We start from the raw sequence: 26,002 nt of genomic DNA, 5'->3' as shown, positions 1-26,002 counted from the left end.
TAAAATACATTATTGTATTTAATTTTTTTCCAGTTCTATTGAGAAATAATGAACATACATCACTGTGTATGTTTAAGGCATACAGCATGAGGGTTTGATTTACATATATTGTGAAATGACTACCACAGTAGCTTCAGCTAACCCTCAGCTTCTCATATAGCTACAATAAAAATTTTAAAAAGAAGAAAGGAAAAAAGGGCGGAAAATTTCTCCTTGTAATGAGAACTCTTAGGATTTACTCTCTTAACAGCTTTCCTATATATCATACAGCAGTGTTAGCTGTGGTCATCATGCCACATATTATATGCCCAGAACTTATTTATCTTTTAATTGGCAGTTTGTGCCTTTTGACTCCTCCTCCCTCCAATGCCACCCTCCCAATTTCCTTTCAATGACTCTTTTTTTCCATAAAGGTTTTCCTTGGAGAGCCTGTTATATGTCCAAAATTCCATAAAATGTTTCTGTTTGTGCTCTCATTATATTCCTCCTCTCAATCTTATAAAATAAATGCTCCCTGTTTTAAATATGAACAGGTTGTGGCCGAGAGAGACAGGTTTCACCTAAGTTTGTCTACTCACCGCATACCCAGCTACTATTTCTGAATGTTTCTGAATGAAGCAAAAGAGGAAAGAAGTGAGAAAGGGAAGCCCCGAAGGTCACAAAAGCACTAAGTGGAAGAGACAGGATTCAAAGCCACATCCATCTGATTTCAAGCCCAGCTTCATTCCATTATTCAACATTGCCTCCAGTGTGTGTACCTCTGTGTGTGTGTGTGTGTGTGTGTGTGTGTGTATGCGCACGCGTGTGTGTGCACGTACACCCATATATAGCCATACAAATATCATGCCCTATACTGTTGATAGATGATTACTATAAATAATGGCTAACTTAAGCTAGCAATCATGAATTATAACTGGTTAGCAGCTTTTAGGTTGAGTCATGCCAATATATCCATTGAGTTACCAGGGAATCTTTTCAAACACATAGACACGTAGAAACCCCATATAATAAAAATATCAATTATGTATCAGTAGTTACAAATACATCTTTATCTTTTCTGTTTATTTTGTGTGTGACACATAAAAAGACTGAATGTGTCTTCAGGGAGGAATATCTATGGTGAGTTTTCTTTTCCCCATAAAAATCGATGCAAATCATTTATTCATTGGTCATACTCTCATTCACTTGTGTCAAAACATGTACATTTCATAATAAAGTTATTTAATATTATTGACACTTTTAGAAAAGCTGATTCCACTCTAAGATTTTTATCACAAGTAAATTACATGGAATTTTCCATGGAATGTGTACACATGGTAGCAACAGTTATTTATCAATTATGATCCATACATTTTACTGGCTTTCATGCCCCCAGTGCAGGGATTCATAACTCAAAGTCCATCAACTAAGGGATCCATGGACAGAATTCAAGGCATCCATAAACTTGATACCATCAAATTCTATGCATTTTATCTCATGCATTTATTTTATTTTTTTTTTAAGAGAAGTAAGCCTTTATTTCCTTGTTTCACAACTAAACTTGGCTGAATTGGTTGCTTTTTGGTGATTAGTCAAAGAGACCAAATCCCATATCCTCGTCCGACTCCTCCGACTCCTCCTTTGCTTCAACCTTGGCTGGGGCCATGGCGGCAGCAGGTGCAGAAGTGGGGGCAGCGGCCACGGGGGCAGCGGCCACAAACGCAGATGGATCAGCCAAGAAGGCCTTGACCTTTTCAGCAAGTGGGAAGGTGTAATCAGTCTCCACAGACAAAGCCAGGACCCGCTTGTATCGTTATCTCATGCATTTAAAAACATTGATTCTGAGAAGGGGATTTCACCAGACTTTTCAAGAAGTCCATGATATGAGAAAAAACAATCTGATTTAATGAAACTCTATTTTATAATAGACACTGTATAATCAATGCTGCATGCACATTTAAGCTTATTTATTTAATTCAATTTAATAAATGATCAGATCAACAAAGAATTAATGAACATAATTCTTCAAGCATGGTTCTACATGACCAAGACCATTTTATCCTTGCTCGCAAGAAATTTACTATTTTTTCTCTCAAGAAGTTTACAATTTATTCAGAAAAAGAATATTCTTTAAAATTAAAAATATGTTAATACAACTGCTATGTTAAATGGCAAAAATAAGTTTTAAGAAAGATCTTAAAACCAATGATCTTATACAGATTCCCACACTTGGTTTAGAGCACAATATCCCTTACTGGAATGGAAGAAGTGATTGGCTATGCGCCAGATTTATGCACTTATATCTCTGGTGGAAAATTCTTTAACACTAACCATTCTCTAATAGCACTGCACCTGCAGCTCTTTCCTGTAAGTGTTTAGCAGAGTTATGCAACTAGGCAATATTTGATAATGTTTGACACTTCCGGCATTAGTCTTGCTAGGAGCATTGCTTAAAATTCATAACCAGCAGTAATGGTGAGATGCTACAGAACGTGATGGATGTGTGAATTTGGAAACTCTTAATTTTTATAAGTGATTAAATACTCTAACATGAGCTTCAAGATTTAGAATCATTTCACTTTAATTACAGTCTTGATATAAACCATAAATTTCTAATTGATGAATGTAATAAAGGCATATGTCATGTACATATATATGTAAATGTATATACAGATATATACAACATAATTTATTTTCTTATTCAGTCTGTCAGTCAAGTATCACATATTTAATATAACATATACCTTAATGTAATAATATGTGCTCATTCAAGTATTTATTGAGTAAAAATAAAGTATTGAATATCAACTCTCCTTTACCGCTAAGCACTACGGAGGATATACAGTAATGACTAGGGAACTCTTAATTTTTCAGTGAACTTATCCACACATCCATACACACAATCAAACACAACCCCAGTGCCAAAATAATTAGTTCAGGTCACAAAAGGTTCTTTGGGAATTCAGAAAATTAAAAGTTCACTGTGATTTGGGAAGCCTGGGGAAAGGTTTCGTGGAAAGGGAAGCTCAGCTAGGTGTTGAAGATTGTCAAAAGTATCATTTTCTTTTCCTTTTTCACACGTGTGATCAGAGATGGACTAGCAGTCAAGATGAATAAGATGTTGGGAGAGGTAACAATGGAATAAAAGAGAACAATTTTTTTTTAAATTTGGCCCTCAATATAAACAAGGCTCAGAACAGAGGGGGGAGGACACATATGCAGAAATCCAGGTAGAAAGTTGGCGAAGCAACCAAGGCAAAGCAACCTGAAGAGAACCCTGGGTAATGGCTTTGGTTTGAGTAGATGGCATAGGGATCAGGATGCAGACCCTGGTGTAAGAAAATTAAATAAACTAGGCATGATGATATTTATTCATTTCTTCACTTACTAATTCATGTAACGACTATTTACTGCATGTCTGCCACGTGCCAGATAGCATTCCAAGCACTGGGTGTAGAGCAGCAACCAAGACAATGTCCTTGCCCTTGTGAAGTTTACGTTCTAGTCACTCATCATTTGAGTTTTTAAAAAAAAATCATTAAGACTCAACTTAAAAAATAATGATATCCAGGACTCAGACCTATGGATTCTATTCCAACTGAGTTGCAGTAGAACATGGATATTCACATCTGCTCTGGGCTCCCTTGGTGAGTCCAGTGAGTAACCAGGGCTGAGGGCCATTGTGCCCCGATCAGTCAAGATAGGATATGTTCTGCTTCAGAAACAAATAGCACTCAAATCTCAGTGGCTTAAAATTAAACGTGTTTATTTCTGCTTCATGTTACATATGTATTGCAAGGCTACAGGTCTACTCTGCTCATCATATTCACGGTAATGGAACAACTCCTGCCCCAGATGCTGCAGCTCACTGTCCCAGAGGGAAGGCTCTCACTCCAGGGATTAAATGCTCCTCTGGTCTGAACGTGGCACACATCACCCCTAGTCATAATGCCCTGGCCAGAACTAGTCACATGAGATCACCCATCTATAAGGGGGCCAGGAAATGCATACCTATCGTCTAACCAGGAAGTAGAACAAGCCATCAATAGTTGGTGACCAGCATTAAATATAATCATTGAGGATGGGCATTAAGGATAACTGTTGCTGACCAGTATTAATGATAACCATTGTGCACCACGACTGAGGATAACCATTTTTTACCAGCATTTAGAATAACAATAAGGATAAGCATTATGTTGACCAGTATTAACGGTAAGTACTGTTGGCTAGTGTTTTAGGGATAAGCATTATATTAACCAGCATTAGGATAACCATATGAACCCACATGAATGATAACCACTAAGAATAAGCATTACCTTGAGCAGCATTAAGGATAACAACTAAGGATAACCACACGGGATCTATCCTTCAGGCCGGGCAACTCAGATCTGGGGTTTGTGGGCTCCATGTAGCCTGTGCTGACCAGTCAACCTCCCCATGTTTGCTATATTTTGAACTACAAATGTTTCTTGCCTACATTCAACACCCAGAAGGCATGAGGTAACTCTCTTTTGTATGTCCATGACATGGTGAGTTCAGTTCTACCAGAAGATGCACCACAATGATTTGAAATAATCGATTAACATTGCTGACAGCAGGAACTATGACTTACCTTGGAATCCCTAGCATGTAGCATGGGGCCTGGCATATGGGACATACTCAAGAAACGTTTGTTGAAGTGATCAGAATTAGTGTCCTTCCCTAGATAAAACCTAAAATCCTGGAACAACTCCTAGCAGCCAGCCTTCACACTACTGCATCTTCTCTCAACTCATTCCTTCCACGGGTTAAGACTTTCTGCCCTGCACAGAGTGTATCCAAATGCCCAGGCTTATGAACTGTTTCCACTTAATTCCCTCGATTCGATGTTCCACAGAGGTAAACACAGTGCTGTCTCCGCCAACATATAGCTATGAATTTACTCAAATTTACTCATTGAATTAAGCCTCTGCTGTCAATGCTAGGGAGACTAACTCCAAACAACAGCAGAAGCACCCATCTTACTATGAAATACAATGCTGGAAACTTGTTCATCATGAATACTAATGATTCGCTACCTTGCACTGTCAGGTAGTATTTCTTTACAAAATATAGCACAGCAAAGCCCCGGAGATAGATGCACAGTGGGGATCCACAGTATTTTCAGATTCTGCCTGTTTTGTGCTCTCCCCCTCTCTCTGCACTTCTCTCTGTACCCGTGTATGTGTGTGTGTGTGTGTGTGTGTCTTTGCCTCTGTCTCTCTCTGCCTCTCTGTCTCTGTGCATGTGTGTCTCTCTTTGCCCCCCTCTCCCTCCCTTTCCCACTCTCGCTCTCCCTCTCTGTGTCTGTCTCCACTACCCCTCTCCTCAATGCTTCATTAACTGGATAACTGTGTGAATACCACTTTAAGGATATATTATATCCTTCATTTCTACCTAGATAATAGACTAAAAACCAGAGAAATTGCCCTCGATGGAAAAAACTCATTTATCACCAATAAACAGCAGCTGCTGATGCTTGATAACAACGCTGTTCCTCGGCACACTGAAATACTCACACAAGGCTGTGCTAATATCGGAGCATGTTACGCTCAAAATGCTTGATAAACAGAAGTGGGAATATAGGTTGAAAAGGATGTTAAATGAGCAAAGATGGCATCTTTTTAAACTGGAGAAATAAAAGTGGGTATCTCACCTCTGAGATACTAGTGCTGGAGCTCTGTTCAGATTAAACAGTTATTAAGCATCTGTAGTCTCACAAAGAAAAATCAGGCTAAGGGATAAATTTAGATGGTTTAAATGGTCCAATTCCCTTCCAGCTGTATATTTCCGACATTTGAAATCCCTTTTGTATCTAACAGGGAAGTCCATGCATAAGGACCCAATAGAATAAATGACTGAACGCTGAATTTATGTTCATGTAATATCTATTCTATATTAATATGAATTCATGTTTATATCTGTCCCAATAGGGTGCCCTTTTGAGAGTTTTTTCAAAACAATCTACAATCTCTGCTTTCATGTTTAGTTTTGTGCCAGAGACTGCCACCTGCAACCCCCTGCCATAGTTAGGATGTAATCTTAAATAGGATGCCTTTGTAGAGCATCGGTAAGTCCTTCGGGGAGTAAACCCATTACGCTGGCCACGACAACCCCATCCTCCAAACAAATGGTCTCTTGTCTCTCTAGCATATTCGCCTTCTTCAGTCACATCACAGCCCTTCTTAGGGACTGCTTCTTCCTTTACATCAAATGCATCTCTTGTAGGGCCACCATGTTTTTTCTCACCCTGTCCCCAAGGCTAGAGTTGACCCCAGTTTGGTAGCGATAGCTACAGGATGTGATACTTAAGAGCAATTGGCACCCATGTTCCCTGACTCGTGAAGGAAGCTGGTGTATTGGGGAAAAGGGAAAGCCAAGAAGCCAAGATCAAAGACAAAAAATGATTTCCATATTAGTAGACCTTATCAGCATCCTACCCATATCCCTCTGAGAATCCCTTTAACTATTTCTGTGCAGCCCTCCGTCAGCTTCTTCGGGCTTCTGCTTCTAATGATCTACACCTGTGACTGTCAGGAAGCCGCTTGGGGATTACTAGTGCTTCTCTGGGCCTTGCTACTAATGTTCCACACCTGTGCCTCTTTTAAAGACGCCAGCTTTTTGGCCACTAGAGCTTCTTTATCCTGACTCGTGGAGCCAGCAGTGCCTGGGGTTATGTTTGCCCAGGGTGGGGGTTGGGGATTTAGTCAATGGCTGACTGGTGCAGGCACATGAAAATCAAGCTCCCTTGTCTCCGGTTGGAGCAAACTCTGAGTTATAATTTATATGTCGGAGCTACCCTGCAGGATTAAGCTGAAGCTGGGACTTGGCCTGGAACAGCGTCCTTGTTTGCCTTCTACAGCTTCCTGTCCTGCTTCTCATACTGCCTTCCTGGTTTCTCCAAAGAGCACAAGACACAGAAAGTAAGACAGCGTTCAGGTGAGTCACTGGCCCCAGTCATCCCCAGGACTGTTCAGTAGACCTCCGAAGTTTGGTTCCTAAGATGCCTGGTGCTCTTCCAACCCCGTTTCCTCTTCATAAACTGGCTCCGATAGGGGTTCTGTCACTTGCAACCAAAAGAGACCTGATTAATTCAACAACCAAGACACCCAATTCAATGGGATATGGTGTGATCCACATGTTATTTTATAGAATATATGTTAAGATGAACAGAACCGTTTATGTGTTTGACTAAACCAATGGATTGACAGCTCTTTACGTTTCAGAGTTGATTAGTCGACTCCATGAAAATGATCAGATCAGTTTGTAGATGGTCAAAAATCCAGAAATAGCAAAATTAAAACCACTAAATCAATCAATAGTATTTAGTAAGACTTTACTGTGCACAGGACAGTTCATGAACTGGGAGCCTCCAAAAATAAGAACACATATGAAGCTCAGGGGCATGAAGTTATAGGATGGCTTACAAAGTGAAAATGAGGAAGTTATTTAATCTCTACAATGACTGGTTATTACAGCGGGGGTTTCCAGATGGCAGGGGATTGTTTAAAAGTGATTATCTCATAGCATTTTTAGGAAGATGACTTTATTTTATGATTGTCAGAGGCATTTACAAGAAGTAACCTAAGCTAAGTTTCATTTATGTTCATGAAATAAGCTAGATTTGGTTTTGCTTATGTGGCTTAAATGGTTCTGTCTGCTCAGGGAATTCTCAAGTCCGGTCTCCATTTTATATTTAATTTTAACAGCATCTAGATATAGTCACAGCCTTACCACTTAACAGCCTTTGAGACAGCACAGTAGAGAAGAGTTGGCTCTGTCGATTCGTGTAGTTTTACAGAAACTGGTATAGCAGAATACTGAGCAGGATATTAATAACATTTCCAATCTTATTATGATTATAGACAACATGTGATTTGCGATGAATTTTAAAGGCCCAGGAGAAGTTTACTGATGCTAATTATAAAAAACATTTTGACAGCCACCATCTGGAGCAAGGCTTAAGTGAATATAAGCTGCTAAAAATGAGTTTAATATGATAACCAGTTTATTGGGCAGGTTACAGAAATATCTCTCTACAAACTATTCATCAGGGATTGAGATCATTTGCTGAAACTTTTCTAACATTTCCCTCCCAGTTTGAAAGGAGAAAGCACAACCACTAAAGACTCGGACTTAAATGAGTTATAGATTTGGGACTAATTGGTGCCTGATGAAAGCTATTCAATCATGGCCATGTTATAAAGGAGAAGCCAAAATGGGGCCCTGGCAGGAAGACCCATAATTACTATGACAAAGAAACAGCAATCTCAGTGCTAAATTAAAAATGGAAGTTTTTTTTTTTTTGCACTTTTCTTGAGAAAGGAGGTTCCATGAGACTGTTTTTTACTCATATAAATAATCTGTGAAATAGTTATTAAATATTAAATTTAATATTGGGAAAAGCGGCTTGTGCATCATTCTCACTTAGTGGTTACCCATTAATTAATCCACTCACTTCAAAATAACGAAGTGACGGCATAGATACAATGCCAGGTCACAAACTCAAGCTATACTTTAGTGACTTTCAGATATGCAGACTCTACTTCCTTCACCATTGATAACAGAAGTGGGACAGGGGTCAGTGGGGGGGGGGGGAGCGTGGTCATCTTTCTAATGTGTTTTATTTAGAAATAACTCTCCTGGTAAAGCAGATTTGAGGTATGAAGTCAATGCCTTCTCTATGTTTCTTTTGCAAATGAGGTACCTTCCTGTAAAGACTTTCATCAGTTCTTCTTGTCAGTTTCACAAATATTTCCCAAGGAAGGAAACAGGCTCAGTGGTGCTGATGGGTTTCCATCATTTGGATTGTGCTTTTGTTTATGATCTAGGCTACTATTTGTTCCTCTCTCCCTCCTTCCCTCCCTTCCTCCCTTCTTCCCTTCCTCCCTTCCTCCCTTCCTCCCTTCGACAATTGGTGACCCACAGTTTGCAGGCATTGGAAATGCCAGAATAGCTAAGGTGGGTTTCTCTCCCTTGTGAAGCTCACAGCCAGCCAGCGTTAGAGAGGGCCAACATGTAACAACAGCCAATATGATGTGACGAGTGCTAAACTAGACCTAGATATCAGATCCTAGGAAATGGAAAGTGGCTGGTAGATGAAGCAGCAGGCATCGAGGAAGGAAAAACTTAAATCACTTGTCATTTGAATGTTGTCCTACATGAAAAGCAGAATTTTTCCAAGTACAAAGGAAGAATGAACTTATGCATGTCAAGGGAAACCTCACAAGCAGAGTAATAAAGGTGTGGAAGCACAGTAGGCAAAAGCTGAGAAATTCTGAGTAGGGTTATCCAAGATAGACAAGTATACAGATCCCCTATATCTGGTTGGCAGCACGGGGAGAGCAGAGCAGGAGGGGCACGTTTGCAAGCTGAATTACATTTGGTTTTGTGGGGCCATGGTGCACCCCCAGTAGAACAGTCTGTTAATCAGGAATATTCTTCTGCCACAGTGGAGGACCTGGAAGTCATTCAGGGAAACAGAGTAAGTTCAATTCTGGTGTTGACTGGCAATTTGGTAGAGGAAATAGTCTGCATGCCTTTGTAATATTTATTTTTTTAAGATCTTATTTATTCATGAGAGAGAGAGAGAGAGCGTGCACACACAAGGAGGGGGAGCGCAGAAGAAGAGGGAGAAGCAAGCTCCCCACCAAGCAGGGAGCTCCATCCCAGGACCCCGGGATCACGACCTCAGCCGAAGGCAGACGCTTAACCGACTGAGCCACCCAGGCGTCCAGCAGGCCTTTGTAGTATTTAGGCTCTTGGGTTACACTCCACATATGTGAGACTTCTGAACTTAGCAATAAGACCATCCCCAGACACCACCAGCGGGTGAGGATAGGACTCCTAATATAAAGGCATAAAAGCAGTCTTGGTCTGGATTAATTAGTGGCAAGACAGACAAGACCTCACTGGGTAAAAATGTTCAGTATCTGTAACTGGATGGGATAGAAAAAGCAGGCTCAAGCGCACCTCAGCATATCAGAAAAAATTGGAAGTTCTCTGGCAAAGTTGTAAAAACAAGACAAAAACAGGAAACTTCAAAATTTAGAAATTGCTACCTACTACTCTTCAATATGTTAATATCCTAAATTCCCTATATCTGAAAACGTCTTCAGAATTCAACTAAGAGTGATTAAAGGCTTTCTACGTGCAGACACTGGTGAAACACTTCCTGTTGTAAACTTGGTTCTCAAGAGAGACTGCTAGAATCTACTGGAAGCCATGGGATAAAACTTTACATCCTAAAAAGTCAATTTTCCTTGGTGAAAAATATCTAAGATATTTCTATAATAAAATTGTAATGAATAGGGACGCCTGGGTGGCTCAGTCGGTTAAGCATCTGCCTTCGGCTCAGGTCATGATCCCAGGGTCCTGGGATCGAGTCCCACGTCGGGCTCTTTGCTCGTCGGGGAGTCTGCTTCTCCCTCTGCCTGCTCTGACTGCCGCTCCCTCTGCTTGTGTTCTCTCTCTCTCTCTCTCTCTCTCTCTCTCCCTCTCTCTGACAAATCAATAAATAAAACCTTAAAAAATTGTAATGAATATAATGTGGATTCATATGTAGAATTCACTTGAAATTTTATGGTAAAACAAAAGATTTCAAAAAAGCTTTGAGGGGCACCTGGGTGGCATAGTTGGTTAAGCATCCGACTCTTGATCTCTGCTCAGGTCGTGATCTCAGGGTTGTGAGATCAAGTCCCGTGTCGGGCTCCATGCTAGGCATGGGGCCTGCTTGGGATTCTCTCTCTCTCTCTCTCTCTCCCCCTCTGCCCCTCCCCTCCACATTCTCTTTCCCTCTTTCTCTCCCCACGCTGGAAAAAAAAAAAAAGATTCTTTTTCTCCTTCTCCCTCTGCCCCTCCCCTCCCCTCTGGAAAAAAAAAAAAGCTTTGAATTTTCTGTGGGTCCCTTACATTCTCTCTGCCATTAGGGGAAGGTCAGTGGAGAAATTTGAGAGGTATTTCCTTTATTCACTCCTAACAAATGTGTAATGTTCCCTACTTCACACTTGTCGAGGTTAGGGTCCACAGAAGTTATTAATTTGCCCAAAATGTTACAGCTCCCTTATTTGGAACATTTCCACTGATGCTTAAATCTCAGTTTGAACAGAAATAAACGTAAGACAAGCAGATAAAGGCCAAACTTCACTTCTCAGGGTGTATTATTATATTTTAGCACTGACATTTCAAACTGTCATCTAGTTGCGCTGTTTCTGTCTAAACAATAAAAAATAAAAACATTTAAGTGTTCCATATGTACTACAAACGGAAAACTTGCAAAGCTCCTCAAAGCGAACCATTTCTGTTTAAAATTTCTCCTCAACTTAGAGTTGTCTTTGGAAAAGCAGCACGTAGCTGCTGCCATCAGGAATGCCAATTTTTCATGCCCCGATTTTACCCAGGGAGATCAAATGACGAGCCCAGGCACACACAACTGACATGAGTTCACCTAATTTAGGAAGGGCTTCGGGGGTGATTGACATAATAAGGCAAACCTTCCAAGGAGCTGTGGCCACAGCTGGAGCCTAAGATGTAAGAACTCCTTGAAAGAAACTTACTGTCTCAAGATCTGGGGCTTTTTCATCTTTGTAACACAGACACGGGGCAACACTATTGATAGGAAACACTGTTATTTTTCACCAAGAGCTATATAGTTGTTGACGCAAGGGCTTGCTCAGGAATGTATGCAAGATACTGTCTTCTGGCATTGAGCATCCATAGCCACCCACAGTAGCTAAAAGGCTGGAAGTCTAAAACCTACGTTGACCAGACCCCCTTGACGCTAGTCTTCCAGATGAGATACAGGTTCTGCCCACTGTGTATACTCCTAGGAGATACGGAAAATGGGAAGGAGATAGAGGCCATTCTTTTCCACGTTCTTTGGGCATAAAAATCGGGCACAGCAGGTCTGATGCTGCTGAATTTCATAGTCACTGTGGTAGTTTCCTGGCTGCATTGTGGTCATGTTGGCATATGACCTGGAAGTCAGCCTAGAGACAGCCTCCTGATTCAGATCCCTCTAACCCTTCCAACAGTTCCATAATCAACTGATTCCTTATATGAAATTTCTTTCTGCTTGAAAAGCCACTATGAGTTGTTAGCAAAAATGAGACTTAAAAAGCCAAACACATGGATCTGAAGTTCCCTCCTTATTTTCTGTGGTATTTTTTTAGCTAAAGACGATGCAGGGCTTATGTAGGATGGTTGCAGAATGGCTCCAACTGACCACTGTTCTCTGCACGGGTTTAGCAGACCTGGGTACCATGTGAACCCTGAGCACAATACAGTCATCCCGAACAGGGACACCTGGGACCATAAGTGATACGATATGCTCATGGGAAGCTCTTTCCGATGTTGGGTATTTCCCATCACCACAATATATGAATCTGTTTTCTGGAGTTGAGTATTTACCATCGTGATTCTATTCATTGTATCTCCAAGCAAATTCTCAACTCTGGCTGTACATTAGTATCACTCAGGGTCCTTTAAAAATCAGTTGAGCGTAATTCATGGAACACTTTCATAGTGAACAGAGAAAGCCCGGTAGAAAGGCATGTAGAATGTTCTAGTGACAACTTAAATACTCATAAACATTCAAAGAAGGGGGACAGCAGCGTGGCTTAGAGTTGTCCAGAAAGGGAAGATCAGGGAGGAGTGACAGGCTGAACTCGGAGCAGCAAATGGAATTCGCACAGATGAAAGAAAAGAAAGGAGGAATCCAGGCAATAGAACTAGCCCCACAAGGTAGGAACAAAGCAGATGTGAACATGTCATGTGATGCTGACAGTTGAGAGTCAACCGGCAGGAGAGGAGTAGGAAGGCTGGAAAGTGGGATGCAGGGCACAGATTTGGATAAGAAAGAGTGGGTCAGATTATAGAGGGCCTCAGAAGCCAAGCAGAGGAGCCTAAACTAGTGGCACCATGCCACTGGAAGGTCAGTGGAAGGGATGGCCTTGGTCTTCTGTCAAGATGACTGATGGTGCCGTCTTTGGGAAACTGGTATTCCTGAATTGAAAAGTATCTGAGCTTGCTAATGGAAGCTGAGCTCTGGACCGAGGAAATCTCTTGTCTGGGGTGGGGAAAGATGGGACAGTAACTTGGAGTTTAAGCAGCCTCACAATTGTGTATCAGTGGTTACTGATTGTCACAAGATCCGCAGGAAACAGGAAGAATATGTTGGGAAAGCTTAGTCTTTTTTCACCGTATGACCTCACGTTAGTTTAGCTGACGTATGTCGGGAACACCCTCAGTGCTCCACCTGGATCCCTTGTGATCCCTTTTACCATGGCCATGCAGCCTCCTCCAGTTACTGTGACCTTTGTTCCTAATACCTGCCCCTGTGAATCTCCTTGGAGGTCACCGCCCAGGCAGCTGGAGCTGGAGCTGTATTCTACACTGTAGAGTGCCAGAGATTGATGTTCCCCAGACACCCTGCTCCCCCTTTTCCCGGCAGCCCTGAACCAATGACTGATAGATGCCAGAATATGAAAGCCTAGCTGCTTTCCTCCCAGGTGAGACAAAATCTGGAGCATAGCTTATACCCCAGATCTCCCCTGCAGGATCAGACTGAAGCCAACTTTGGGGGAAGTTTGCCCAAGATTGCAAGCTTTTGTGGCATCCTTTCTTCCCTGCCCTGCTTCTCCCACTCCCTGACCAGTCTTCCCTAGGAGCACATCCTTAATATACCGTGTATACGGGAATCCTTGCCTGGGGGTCTTTTCCAAAGGACCCAACCCAGGACAGCACACTACCATTTGCAAAGTGTTCTTACAGAGGCCACATTGGCTGTTACTCATTGTGGGCTTTTATGGTCCTTTCTTCCACCTCAGATTTTTTTTTAAGATTTTATTTATTTGAGAGAGACAGAGCGCGAGTGGGGGGAGGGGCAGAGGGAGAGGGAGAAGTAGACTCCCCGCTGAGCAAGGAGCTAGACGTGGGACTTGATCCCAGGACCCCGAGATCATGACCTGAGCCAAAGTCAGACGCTTAACCGACTGAGCCACCCAGGTGCCCCCACATCAGATCTTTAATGGATAATTTTTAAAAACAAGTACCAGGATGAAGCTGAGAATCCGACTTGGGAGTTTGTCCAACAAGTCAAAGCGTTTACTCTCCATTTTGATCAAATCTGAAGTTGTGAATCAGTACATCAGATTCAAGCCTTAAATCTGATATTATTGGATGCAAAAAAGGACTACTTTTATAAGAATCACAACTTAGCGAGACTTCTCCGTTCATATCTCATTCCTGGCTTTAGTACAAATGATTTGTCGTATGCTCCAGAACCAATTGCACTGCTGTAATAGTTCAGAATCTTGACCACAGTTCTCTATTAGTAGAACAATTTTTTTGCAGATTCAGTTGATCCATCACCTAGTTTTATATGCTGTCCTAAAAAATGTCTCCTCCATTTTTAATTGACTCAAAAACATTGTATAAATCATTTTCTTTTTGTTACACTAGACAAAATTGTCTATATTTTCTTTCACAACCATATGCAAACACACACACACACACACACACACACATTCTTCTCTTATCAGAACTCTCTTGTTGAATAATACTATACTTCACATTGAAGTACCTAGCCTAGTGCCTGGCTGTAACCAGAAATGTATTTTTTTGATCTTGCATTATTAGCAACACTGCTTTTCTCCCTGCTTCTCATTTGCAATTACACACTCAGTGACTAGGGCAGGGAAAATACTGCCTTCTTTAGGAGGAGCCTGGGATGCATTGGGAATCCCTCTTGGACGGAAGAAGAAGTCCATTCCTTCTGCCCTGGGGAGGATGTGTGGAAGAAGAAGGAGGCCAAGAGGAAGGAAAGCGTGAGAGCATGTACCTTGGCCTCCCTGCTCTGGGTTGAATCCTGCAGTGGGGAGGTCTCTTACACGGTCTGCGAAGTTGAAAGTGCAGTGGTTTGGGGGGTGCACTGCTAACTGGGAACTCCTGAGATGGCAGGCATGCCAGGAGGAAAGACACTTAATAGAATGGTGCTGACGTGACACGGCTGTGTTAGCCCCCACTTCCCATATGTGGAATGAATCTATAAGTTTCCACATGCCCCAGGGAAGGACCAGAATAAAGCTGAGAATCTACGGGGGAACTTGCCATGGAAGGTGCCCGTGGAGGGGAAAGTAGCTTAGCATCCTACAGGGAAGGCCACACAGGGAACGGCTGAACAGAGGAGTGAGTCAAACCTTGAAGGGTGCACAAAGCCAGAGAGAATCAAGGTGGAGCTCAGGAAGGAGGAGCGATGGCTGACTGTAACGAGAAGACAGACCACAAGATCTGTAAGCCATGGACTCGAGCAGCGGATGTCAAAGAGCAGCCCGGGCCGGAAGCACAGCAAGAAGGGTAAGCAGGAAGATGGCCTTCATGGGGAGCTGAAATGGAATTGACTGAATATTCCATAATATGAACTGAATCCTACAAAACAGATTATTTAAACCAGAAGAGAGAGAAAGTCTGTTAGCTTTTGGTATCCGTTATCTATGGCCATGCATAATTTTCTATTGCTGCTGCGATAAACCATCAAAAAGTTATGGCTTGGGGCGCCTGGGTGGCTCAGATGGTTAAGCGTCTGCCTTCGGCTCAGGTCATGATCCCAGGGTCCTGGGATCGAGTCCCACATCGGGCTCCCTGCTCCTTGGGAGCCTGCTTCTCCCTCTGCCTCTCTCTCTCTCTGTGTCTCTCATGAATAAATAAATAAAATCTTAAAAAAAAAAAAAAAAAAGTTATGGCTTAAACAGTGCAAACTTACCTTACAGTGCAGACTTACAAGTCTGACACAGGTCTCACTGGGCTAAAATCAAGGTGGCAGCTGGGCTGCATTCCTTTCTAGAGGCTCTAGGAGAGAATCCATTTCCTTGTCTTTTCTGGATTCTAGAGGCCACCCCTATTCCTTGGTCCATGGCCCCCCTTCCTCCTTCAAAGTCCGCATCTCTCTGACAATTCTGCTCGAGTCACACCTCCCACTGACTGACTGGGAAAGACCTTTTAAGGCCTCACGGGATTAAATTGGGCCCATCCAGATCATCCGGAATAACATCTACATCTCAAGATCCCTAACATAATCGTACCTGCGAAGTCTCCTTGATCGTGTAAAGTGACATATTCACAGGTTCCAGGCATTAGCGTCAACATCTTCGGGCAGCCATTTTTCTGCCTGGCACAGGCCACCATGAGGCGGAGAGCTCAGCGGGCAAGCATAAACACTCAAGGCCCCTCAAGGCCTCGGCTCAGAATGACCCCACGGCCACTCCCACCTCATTTCATTAGCCTGGTCCAGAGTCAGAGTAAGAGGTACCACAGAGTTGCATGGCAAAGAGCCTGCATCCAGGAAGAAGAAATACAGCCATTTCTGCCACCTACCCCATCTCACACCCCCACCCCATACCACTCCCTCCCAATAAGCCAACTCCGGCCACTCTCTGCTTGTATGTCACTAAACTGAAGCTGTGTGGTAAGACACAGAGCTACAAGGAATATTAGTTAAATAGGATTTATTTTAATTCTGTGGTGAACAGGACGGTGATTACAGGAGCTTATCAGAGCTGAAGAAAATATGAAGTAAATGAGAATAACACGGCCGAATCATCTTGGTTTATTTGGCCACTTTTGTTAAAGTGATCATGTTTTCTGCTTAACTGTCATCACAGTTTTGTGGCTTCCCAGCTGGGTCTTCACCATTTATAAAGGTAGCATTTCCTACAGATCTACAAATTCAAAAATAAGAGAATCTGCCTAGGCAAGTCCCGGACTTAGGGGAAAAAGCAAAATAAAATACTAGCAGAAACATAAATATAGCTATTTGGTAAGTAGTGAAAATCCAAACATTTTTACCAAGCTGTATTTTTCAAGTCCTGTTTTGATCAGTTTGTCTTTTTATTTCATAGCTGAGCTGCTTTATGTGAGCATATGTATTCATTTCTTTTTTTTTTTTTTTTTAAAGATTTTATTTATTTATTTGAGAGAGAGAATGAGAGACAGAGAGCATGAGAGGGAGGAGGGTCAGAGGGAGAAGCAGACTCCCTGCCGAGCAGGGAGCCCGATGCGGGACTCGATCCCGGGACTCCAGGATCATGACCTGAGCCGAAGGCAGTTGCTTAACCAACTGAGCCACCCAGGCGCCCTATGTATTCATTTCTGAAAGAAAACTCTGAAAGTTGTGTAACACAGAAACTTTTTAAGCATATATTAATTTTCTCCTGAAATATACTCATTTGGAACAATGAGCCCAGATGTTTCTTTCCTAAAGAGATCAAGGCAGGTTCAGAAACAGACATCACGTGCGTCTATCTGAAAGCAAATTTTGATTCTTTGACTGTGATGCAGAAGGTCATGCCAACCCCATGCCCGTGACTGCAATCAGTCATTTTAGCTCTCCTTGCAACTGATCATCTGGCGATGCTTTTCTCAGTCCCTCCCTGTTCCTGCATTTTCAGATCCTTTCACTGCATCCACTCCTGGGGGTGTCATCCACACATCCCCGCCTCACTCCTGATCCTGAGCTGCTCATGACCCGGGCATCCTCCGATGGATTCTATCAGTTCCAGGGAGGGCAGAGTGACCCTGAGCTGCCTACACTGTGAAGAGTCCTGTACGGCAGGGCTGATCCCAGGCATCGGGCGAGCCCTCCAGAGTCCCAGCTTCCCATGCACCTCTCCCACAGCAAGTCATGCCATTGCATTACAAATAGAGCAGGAGCCAACGTGCAAAAGTGGCCCCCTTCCGTGCACCTTCCAAGTCCTCTCCTTTGACCCTCTTCATGCACTCTTTTCCACCACACTGACCTTTCTGTCTCGGGGCTTTTGCACGGGCTGTCCCCTCTGCCTGAAATCCTTATTAATTCAGTTCGCAAATACGTCTTAGATGTGTCAGGCACTATTCTATTTTGTGTGGACTAAACATCTGGAGACCCCTGCCCGAATGAAGTATATACTGTCTTTCTCAGGATGTTTTATGGCTGCTTTCTGAGTCTTCTCTGGTTTTTTAGCTAAAGAAATGCACACTTTAGTCACCCAAGGCCATGACTCCCCACTTTTCCCTTCATTCTTACTATGCATCACATTATTTGTTTATTGCCAGTCTCGTCGTTTTAGAATGTGATCTCCATAACCGTCTTGCTCTCGACTGGTGCCAGGAACTCTACAGGCAGTTGGAGAGAGAGAGGAGGTGCACAGCATGGTTCACTAGGCTCTGTAATTGGTGCATCAGAGCTCAACCTCTGCTCAGATGGATTTTTACTGGAATGCATCTATGGGAATAAATTTTCATTTATTATAGTTGGCCATGGAAATTATGCCTAGCAGTAGTAGAGCTATATGATTAATGTCCTAGAGTCAATTTTAGAGATGGTTGTTCTAAAGCTTGTTTACTGGGGCGCCTGGGTGGCTCGGTCAGTTAAGCAGCCAACTCTTGATTTTGGCTCAGGTCATGATCTGAGGGTCCTGGGATGGAGCCCTGCATCCGGCCCTGCGCTCAGCGGGGAGTCTGCTGGAGATTCTCCCTCTCCCTCTGCCCCTCCCCCCGTTTGCATTCTCTCTCTCTCTCTAATAAATAAATAAATCTTTTTAAAAATAAAGTAAAACTTGTTTACTTTTGAACATAAAGTGATTCTGGATAAGGTGAAAAAAATCCAGATCTTACAAAATATTTTAGAAAGCTGTGATTGTCTATTGCTGAGACATACAGTATTAAAATGCCGAGTCATCTCAGCAGGAATGGGCAACCCTTGTTGGAGTACGTTAGGGTTAAGGTTAGGGACAAGGACATTGATACTCAAAGAGACCGGAGGTGGTGAGTTCTTGAGGTTATGGGTAAGCTTCCCTGGCCTTGTGGAGCGAAGGTACAATAAATACCACCTTGATGGCATCTCCTTTCTCTCCCTCCCACTTCACTTTGCTGGTGGGGTGGCATAGGTGTAGAATTCAGCTCCCCCAGGAAGCATGAAAGCCAGGAATGGCACTTCTCAAACACAGATAAGCTGTCGTTCTTGAAGGTTAAAAGGAAGACTGATCCCATTCCCAGTGCATGGCAGATGCTGGAATGCCTTCAGATCTATTCTTTGGGTATGTGGAGACTTCCTCTTTCCCAACTGCACCCAAAGAAGCTTCCGGTATAGCAAGCGGCAGTGTGTGCTTGGTCTTATCTTCAAAGCAGAGGGGGTCTGCATCCAACTGCTTGACTCTCAGCAACACCATGAGACAAAAAACAGCAGCCCTGGAAGAGCCTGGGACCCTTGGGCCAAAGCAACAAGAATAACAGAAAGTTTCCATTGTTCTTTATTCAAGGTAATAGAACTGAGGCTGTTGGACCAAAAAACCAAGACTAAAGCTCGTAGAATTATCATGAAAGTGGGCTCATATGAATGGAAGAAACACACTCTTGCAAATAGGAGGTATCAAGGCTAGGTGTCAATTAGTACAAATAAAAAAATCATGAGAAATACTCTTGTTTTGGGTCACCTGGGTGGCGCAGTTGGTTAAGCATCTGACTCTTGGTTTGGGCTCAGGTCATGATCTCAGGGTCATGAGATCGAGCCCCGAGTCTGGGGTCTACACTCAGTGGGAGTCTGCTTAAGACTTTCTCTCCCTCTGTCCCTACCCCCCAACACACACACACACACACACACACACACACACACTCTCTCTCTCTCTCTCTCTCTCAAATAAATAAATAAATCTTTGATTAAAAGGAAGGAAAGGAAATACATTATCGGTTTCATAAATATTTAAAGCACAGTTTTGAAATGAACCTGTATTTCCCTTGAAGTAGGATTGTACCCATATAAAGGACACTCTTAAAAACACTTCACTGTATCAAAAGTGTCAGTGAATTTATTTAGAATCAAGTCTGAAAGTCCCATTGACATTGAAAAACTGCCTGTTAATCTGCTTTGTCTCTGTGAGAGATTAAAACTTTTTTTCTTACACAAGTCTGAAGGTTATGCATTAAAGAATATATAGATGGAAAATAGATTAGTGGTTGCCGGGGGTGAGGGACGCGGTTGGGGGTGGGTATGCCTCTAAGTGAGTAGCACAAGGAGACTCCTTTGTGGTCATGGAATGGTTCTATATCCTGATGGTGGTGGTGCTTACATGAACTTACACATGTGATAAAATTGCATAGAACTACACACACACATACCTACACACATGTGCATGCAAATGCATGCACACAAACTGGCAAAATCTGAATAATATCTGTAGATTGTACTAATGCCAATCTCCTGGTTTTCATATTACACCATAAGGCACAGAAGATGTTACCATTCTGAGAAGCTAGATGAAGGGCACACAGAACTTCTCTGTACCATTTTTCAACTTCCTGGGAGTCTTTGTTTCAAAATTAAGTTTTCAAAGAGATAAAGGGAGTGTGATTTTCACAGGCTGGAATAAGAACTTCCTCACTCAGGATTTGATGAGCAACAGCCAAAAAGAGGCCTAATGAGCCACATACGTCCCGTCTCATGTGTGTCTCACACAGACATGGCCAACCATGTGGTAATTCAGAATTCCGGGGTCTGAAAATGAAGAACAATATCCCTCTTCCCCAAAAAAGTGGTTTTATTTAAAATTGTGGGGTCAAAATCCTATTTTTTATGTCTGCCTTAAGTTGGGTTCCCCTAAAGCTGACCCTGACACAAGGATGTAAATGCACATAGTTTGTGTGAAACATCATCCCAGGAAGCACCAGTGGGGAATTAGAGGAAGGGAGGAAGCCAATTAAGGGTTCATTATAGGGGCGCCTGGGTGGCTCAGTGGGTTAAGCTTCTGCCTTCGGCTCAGGTCATGATCCCGGGGTCCTGGGATCCAGGCCTGCATCAGGCTCTCTGCTCAGTGGGGAGTCTGCTTCGCCCTCTACCGCTCCCCCTGCTCATGCTCTTTCTCTCTCTCTCTCTCTCTCTCTCTCTCTGTCTTAAATAAATAAATAAAATCTTTTTTTAAAAAAAGAGTACATTATAGAGCAAGTTCCCACTATAAGACGCTGAAGCCCAGTCCCCCTGGGGAACTCCGTGAGATAGTTTACATCTCTCAGAGTGACGTAAAATGACGGAAGTAGGAGATGGGATATTTTTTGTGTCATTCACTGAGAGCTGCATCAACTCCCCAGAACTCCCAGCCTGCTCTCCTGGTTGACAGAGATGGTCCTTAAGAAAAAGGGCATGCAGACTTGCAGTTGGAACTTGCCATTCCCATGGACTCAAAAGGAGAGCAGGCTGGGAGTTCTGGGGAGATGTAAACCTCACCAATAGTGGCTTTACAGTGACTCATCAAAAATACTGGAAGGATGATAAAGTGAGTAAAAACATCACCTCTCAAATTATGATATCAACTATGGATAAAGGTTAAGTGACTTGTCTGAGATTAAATCATGTAACCGCTAAGGCATAGGACTTGTCTTTTCTTATTGGTTGCTTGAGAAAATATCTCATTGTCTTTCATGTCCTGGAGTTTCACAATGATATGTCCAAGTGTGCTTTTAGGTTTTTTTGTTTGTGTTTTGTTTTTACTTTTTGTTTTCTTAATTCTTTCTGAAATACTTGTGCTTCTGAAATCTGGGGGTTAATTCCTTCGTCAGTTATAAAATAATCTCAGCTATTATTGCCTAAAGAATCGACTCTTTCACTTTTCCTCCCTTGAGAACTCAGTTAGATGTGTTGGCTCTTCTTCTTCTTCTATCCCCCTTGTCTCTTAAGTCTCTTCCTGTTTCTGTCTCTTTCACTCTCTGTGTTTCATTCTGGAGCTTTTTTCTAGTTCACTAGTTCTCTCTGCAGCACTGTCTAATCTGCTTTAAAACTAAAACTAGCAAGTGTGTTTTTAAGTTTCTTGGCCGTTTTGTTCCCTTCAGAAACCCATTTGGTTATTTTTCAAACCTGCCTGTAATTTTTCATGGTTGTCTTTGATTCTCTTCTTTATGTCTTTAATACCAAGCATATTTTATTATTTTAATAAAATGGTTCCATTATCTAAAATTCTTGGGAGTATAATCCTGCTGTGATTATACCTGTTGATAAGTACGGTTCTCAGTTATGATGGATTGTTATCCTGTGAGCCTCCTAATTTTGAGTTGTGAGGTCAAGTTCAATGGGGTTGTATGTCTAAGAATCTATATAGCCAGGACTGTGGGTACATACCTTCATAAAAGATTTCTATATGCTTCTTCCACCTACACTGAGAGTTTCACTTCTTTCTTAACACTTTTGTTTTAATTCCTTGGCTTCGCGGTTCTTGGACCATCTGTTTGAGGGGCAGGTCCATTATGAAAAATTTTCATGGGAGACTTTCCCCCACCCAGAGCCCAGGCCAACACATACAAGCTTCCTTTGATATCTACCTGCTCTACCTGAAGGATATTTTTTCTTATCTATCCTTTGAGTCTGTCAGTCAGGATCCAGTCTAGGTATTTCTTGTAGGAATTATGGAAATAAGTGCAAATATAAACCATCAGGGGTTTTTGAAGTATGAAATTCAAAGAAGACTCCATTTCACCACTGGTTTCCTGAGAAGTAGGAAGTTAGTACAATCATCCGAGTCAGTCACTTCAAAAGACAGCTCAGAAGCTCATAGCTTCTGCATAACCTTGGAGGGTGGTTCATAGTATTACACCAAGAGGCCACTGTAAAACTTTACATGTGCAGCTCACACATCTGTTCATGACCACCAGCAGAAGAAGAACAACATCGGCTTCTCTTCCATCCCCAACTCTTTCATGATTCTGTATCATTGGCCAAATCTAAGCCAAAATACTTTTTACAGGGGATTCTCAGGAATGTTGTTCTCAAGCATCTAGCTACTGTAATTTGGATAGAGCATAGGAATTTAGAAAGGTGATTCATGCCAACAACAATCCAGTAAGTGAAGGATATAACTCTTCAAATTCGTGGGTTTATTCGGAAGACATGGTTTGAGATTTCTTCTAATTTGAAACCAAAAGTTCGTTGCCCGTTTCTATGCATTAAAACCCAATCCTTGATGATACTAAGACTGGCAACCTTCATCCCATTCACCCTAAGGAATTGGTAACTTCCAATCACAATTTGATGTCTTGTTAATAGCCACCTCTTTTTCCCTCTGCAGATTTCCCTATTTGTGTGTGTGTGTGTGAACTACATACTTAAAGTTTGTTATAGTTTGTCCAGCATTTCATAGCAAGAGAGTTTTCCCTTTAGCAAGATCATTGTATTGCTAGAACCATAATTGTGTGCAATTTTTGTTGTGAGTTCATCTATTTTGGGGAGGCAGTGGAGTTGTGGGGAGGGGGAATCCTGTATTGCTCTGGATTTTGGAACAGACTTTTCCCCCACTGAAATGGTGGTTTTTATTCATCTCATTTCAATCTTTTTATTTTAACTGCTCAGCTTGAGGTTTCTGTACAATGCAGATAATATCAATTCAGAACCCATTCTTCATGATTTTTTCACTGAGATATAATTGGCATGTTGTGTAAATTTAAGGTGTACAACATGTTGATTTGATGTATCTACCAGTTACCACCATTGTGTTAGCTAAGATTCAGGCCTATCACATCACCTAATTATCAGTTCTTTTTTTGTGGTGGGAACAATTAAGACCTAGTCTTTTAGCAACTTTGAAGTTTATAGTACAGTGTTATTGTCTACAGTCACTATACTGTGCATTCAATCTCCAGGACTTATTTATCTACTGGTTGTTGTTTTGTACCCTTGAAAAACATCTCCCCAGTTCCTCCACCCTCAGCCCTTGGTAACCACCATTCTACTTTCTGTTTTTGTGAGTCCGGCATTTTTAGATTCCACACATAAGCAATACCATACCTAATTGTCTTTTTCTGTCTGACTTACCTCACTTAGCATAATTCTCTCAAAGTCCATCCATGTTGTTGCAAATAGCAGGATTTCCTTCCTTCTCGTGGCTGAATACTGTTCCATTGTGTGTGTGTGTGCGCCATTCTTCTTTAACTATTCCTCTGTTGACACTTAGGTTGTTTCCATATCTTGACTACTGTGAATAATGCTGCAATAAACATGGGAGTGCATATATCTCTTCAATAACTTGTTTTCACTTCCTTTCGATATATACCCAGAAGTGGAATTGCTGGATTATAAGATAGTTCTATTTTTAATTTTTTAGGGAGCCTCCATACTGTTTTCTATAGTGGCTGAACCAATTTGCATTCTCAACAACAGTGCACAAGGGTTCCCTTTTCTCCACATCCCCACCAACACTTGTTATCTCTTGTCTTCTTGATGATAGTTCATTCTAACAGATGTGAGATGATATTTCATTGTGGTTTGGTTTGCATTTCCCTGATGATTAGTGGTGGCCATATTTTCATGTACCTGTTGGCATTTTGGATGTCTTCTTTGAAAAAATGACAATTCAGTTCAGAGGCCCATTTTTTAACTGGATTGTTTCGATTTTTTTCTTACTGAGTCCTATGAGTTCTTTATATGTTTTGAATATTAATCCCTTATCCAATATATGGCTTGCAAATATTTTTTCCCATTCCATAGATTGTCTTTTCATTTTATTGATTGTTTCTTTTGCTGTGCAGAAGCTTTTTAGTTTGACGTAGTCCCTCTTGCTTACTTTTGCCTTTGTTTTTTGTGCTTTTGATGTCATATTTCCAAAAATCATTTCCAAGTGCCAAGGAGCTTCTTCCCTATGTTTTCTTCTAGGAGTTTTATGGTATCAGACCTCATGTTTAAGTCTTTAATCCCATTTTGAGTTAATTTTTGTGAGTGGTATAAGATAGGAGTCCAATTTTATTTTTTTTGCATGTGAACATTTAGTTTCCCAAAACCATTGAAGAGACTATCTTTTTCATATTGTGTTTTCCTGGTTCTCTTGTCAAATATTAGTTGACCAGATGTGCATGGGTTTATTTCTGTGCTCTTGATTCTGTTCCATTGGTCCATGTGTCTTTTTTTATGCCAGTGACATATTGTTTTGATATCTATAGCTTAATAATAAAGTTTGAATTCAGGAAGTGTGATGCATCCAACTTTGTTCTTCATGCTCAAGATCACCTCAGCTATTCCAGGTCTTTTGTGGTTCCATACAAATATTAAGATTGCTTTATCTAGTTTTGTGAAAAATGCCATCGGAATTTTGACAGGGATTGCCTTGAATCTATAGACGGCTCTGGGTTGGATCTTCATAATGTTTCTTTTTTTTTTATGTTATGTTAATCACCATACATTACATCATTAGTTTTTGATGTAGTGTTCCATGATTCATTGTTTGTGTATAACACCCAGTGCTCCATGCAGAACGTGCCCTCTTTAATACCCATCATCGGGCTAACCCATCCCCCCACCCCCTCCCCTCTAGAACCCTCAGTTTGTTTTTCAGAGTCCATAGTCTCTCATGGTTCGTCTCCCCCTCCGATTCCCCCCTCCTTCATTTTTCCCTTCCTGATATCTTCTTTTTTTTTTTTTTTTTAACATATAACGAATTATTTGTTTCGGAGGTACAGGTCTGTGATTCAACAGTCCTAAACAATTCACAGTGCTCACCATAGCACATACCCTCCCCAATGTCTATCACCCAGCCGCCCCATCCCTCCCACCTCCCACCACTTCATAATGTTTCTGTTCTCACAGACAACTCTTATATTTACAGTATCCCTCAGCAGATAGTAACATTCTTTGTATCTTCCTCAAGGAGAGGAAGTTACTCACTTCGCATTATTGGAACAGCCTCTTAGGGCTCTGAGCTTTACTTATGGAGCTTAGGTATAACTTCCTTACATCTGCAGCTTCAAGCCCACATTTTCTGTCCCTATGTGGGCATCAAAATCCAACCTCTAGCCCCCTGAACCTGATACCCCCATGAGCCTCCACTGCAGCAGCTTCTGCCTCGTGCTCTGGTGGTGGTTTCTCTTCATTTCTAGTATCAGGGGATTTTCTTTCTTTTCTTTCCAGTCTAGCTGTATTGAAAAAGACTGCTACTTTTTGTCCAGCATCTCTGCCTATTTGCTTTTCCTTATCAGCTCAGTCTGCCATATTGCTGGAAGCTTT

The 26,002-nt window shown here is 41.9% G+C and overlaps 1 protein-coding gene across 1 annotated transcript; it reads right to left on the bottom strand.

Annotated features, from left to right (window-relative positions):
• Positions 1-1,567: 1,567 nt before the first annotated feature.
• On the bottom strand, positions 1,568-16,179 carry LOC116622847 (60S acidic ribosomal protein P2-B-like). Its single transcript, XM_032389586.1, has 3 exons — positions 16,077-16,179; positions 14,049-14,122; positions 1,568-1,729 (listed from the first exon to the last, which is right to left on the bottom strand). Exons 1-3 carry the CDS (start codon positions 16,177-16,179, stop codon positions 1,568-1,570), a joined length of 339 nt encoding a protein of 112 aa, XP_032245477.1.
• Between the last annotated feature and the right edge of the window lie 9,823 nt (positions 16,180-26,002).

This window comes from Phoca vitulina, unplaced genomic scaffold (assembly GCF_004348235.1).
Source record: "Phoca vitulina isolate PV1807 unplaced genomic scaffold, GSC_HSeal_1.0 scaffold55, whole genome shotgun sequence".
Taxonomy (NCBI): domain Eukaryota; kingdom Metazoa; phylum Chordata; class Mammalia; order Carnivora; family Phocidae; genus Phoca; species Phoca vitulina.
This window is presented reverse-complemented; position numbering and strand designations above follow the sequence as displayed.

What these genes read in the sequence shown, in the direction of transcription:
- LOC116622847 (XM_032389586.1), bottom strand. Translation starts at nt 16,179, where the DNA reads ATGGTGGCCTGTGCCAGGCAGAAAAATGGCTGCCCGAAGATGTTGACG. An exon ending in CGATCAAGGAGACTTCGCAG is followed by an intron (nt 14,123 to 16,076) that starts GTACGATTATGT and finishes TCACAACTTCAG; the next exon opens with ATTTGATCAAAATGGAGAGT. An exon ending in GGATTCTCAGCTTCATCCTG is followed by an intron (nt 1,730 to 14,048) that starts GTACTTGTTTTT and finishes CTTGCTGAAAAG; the next exon opens with GTCAAGGCCTTCTTGGCTGA.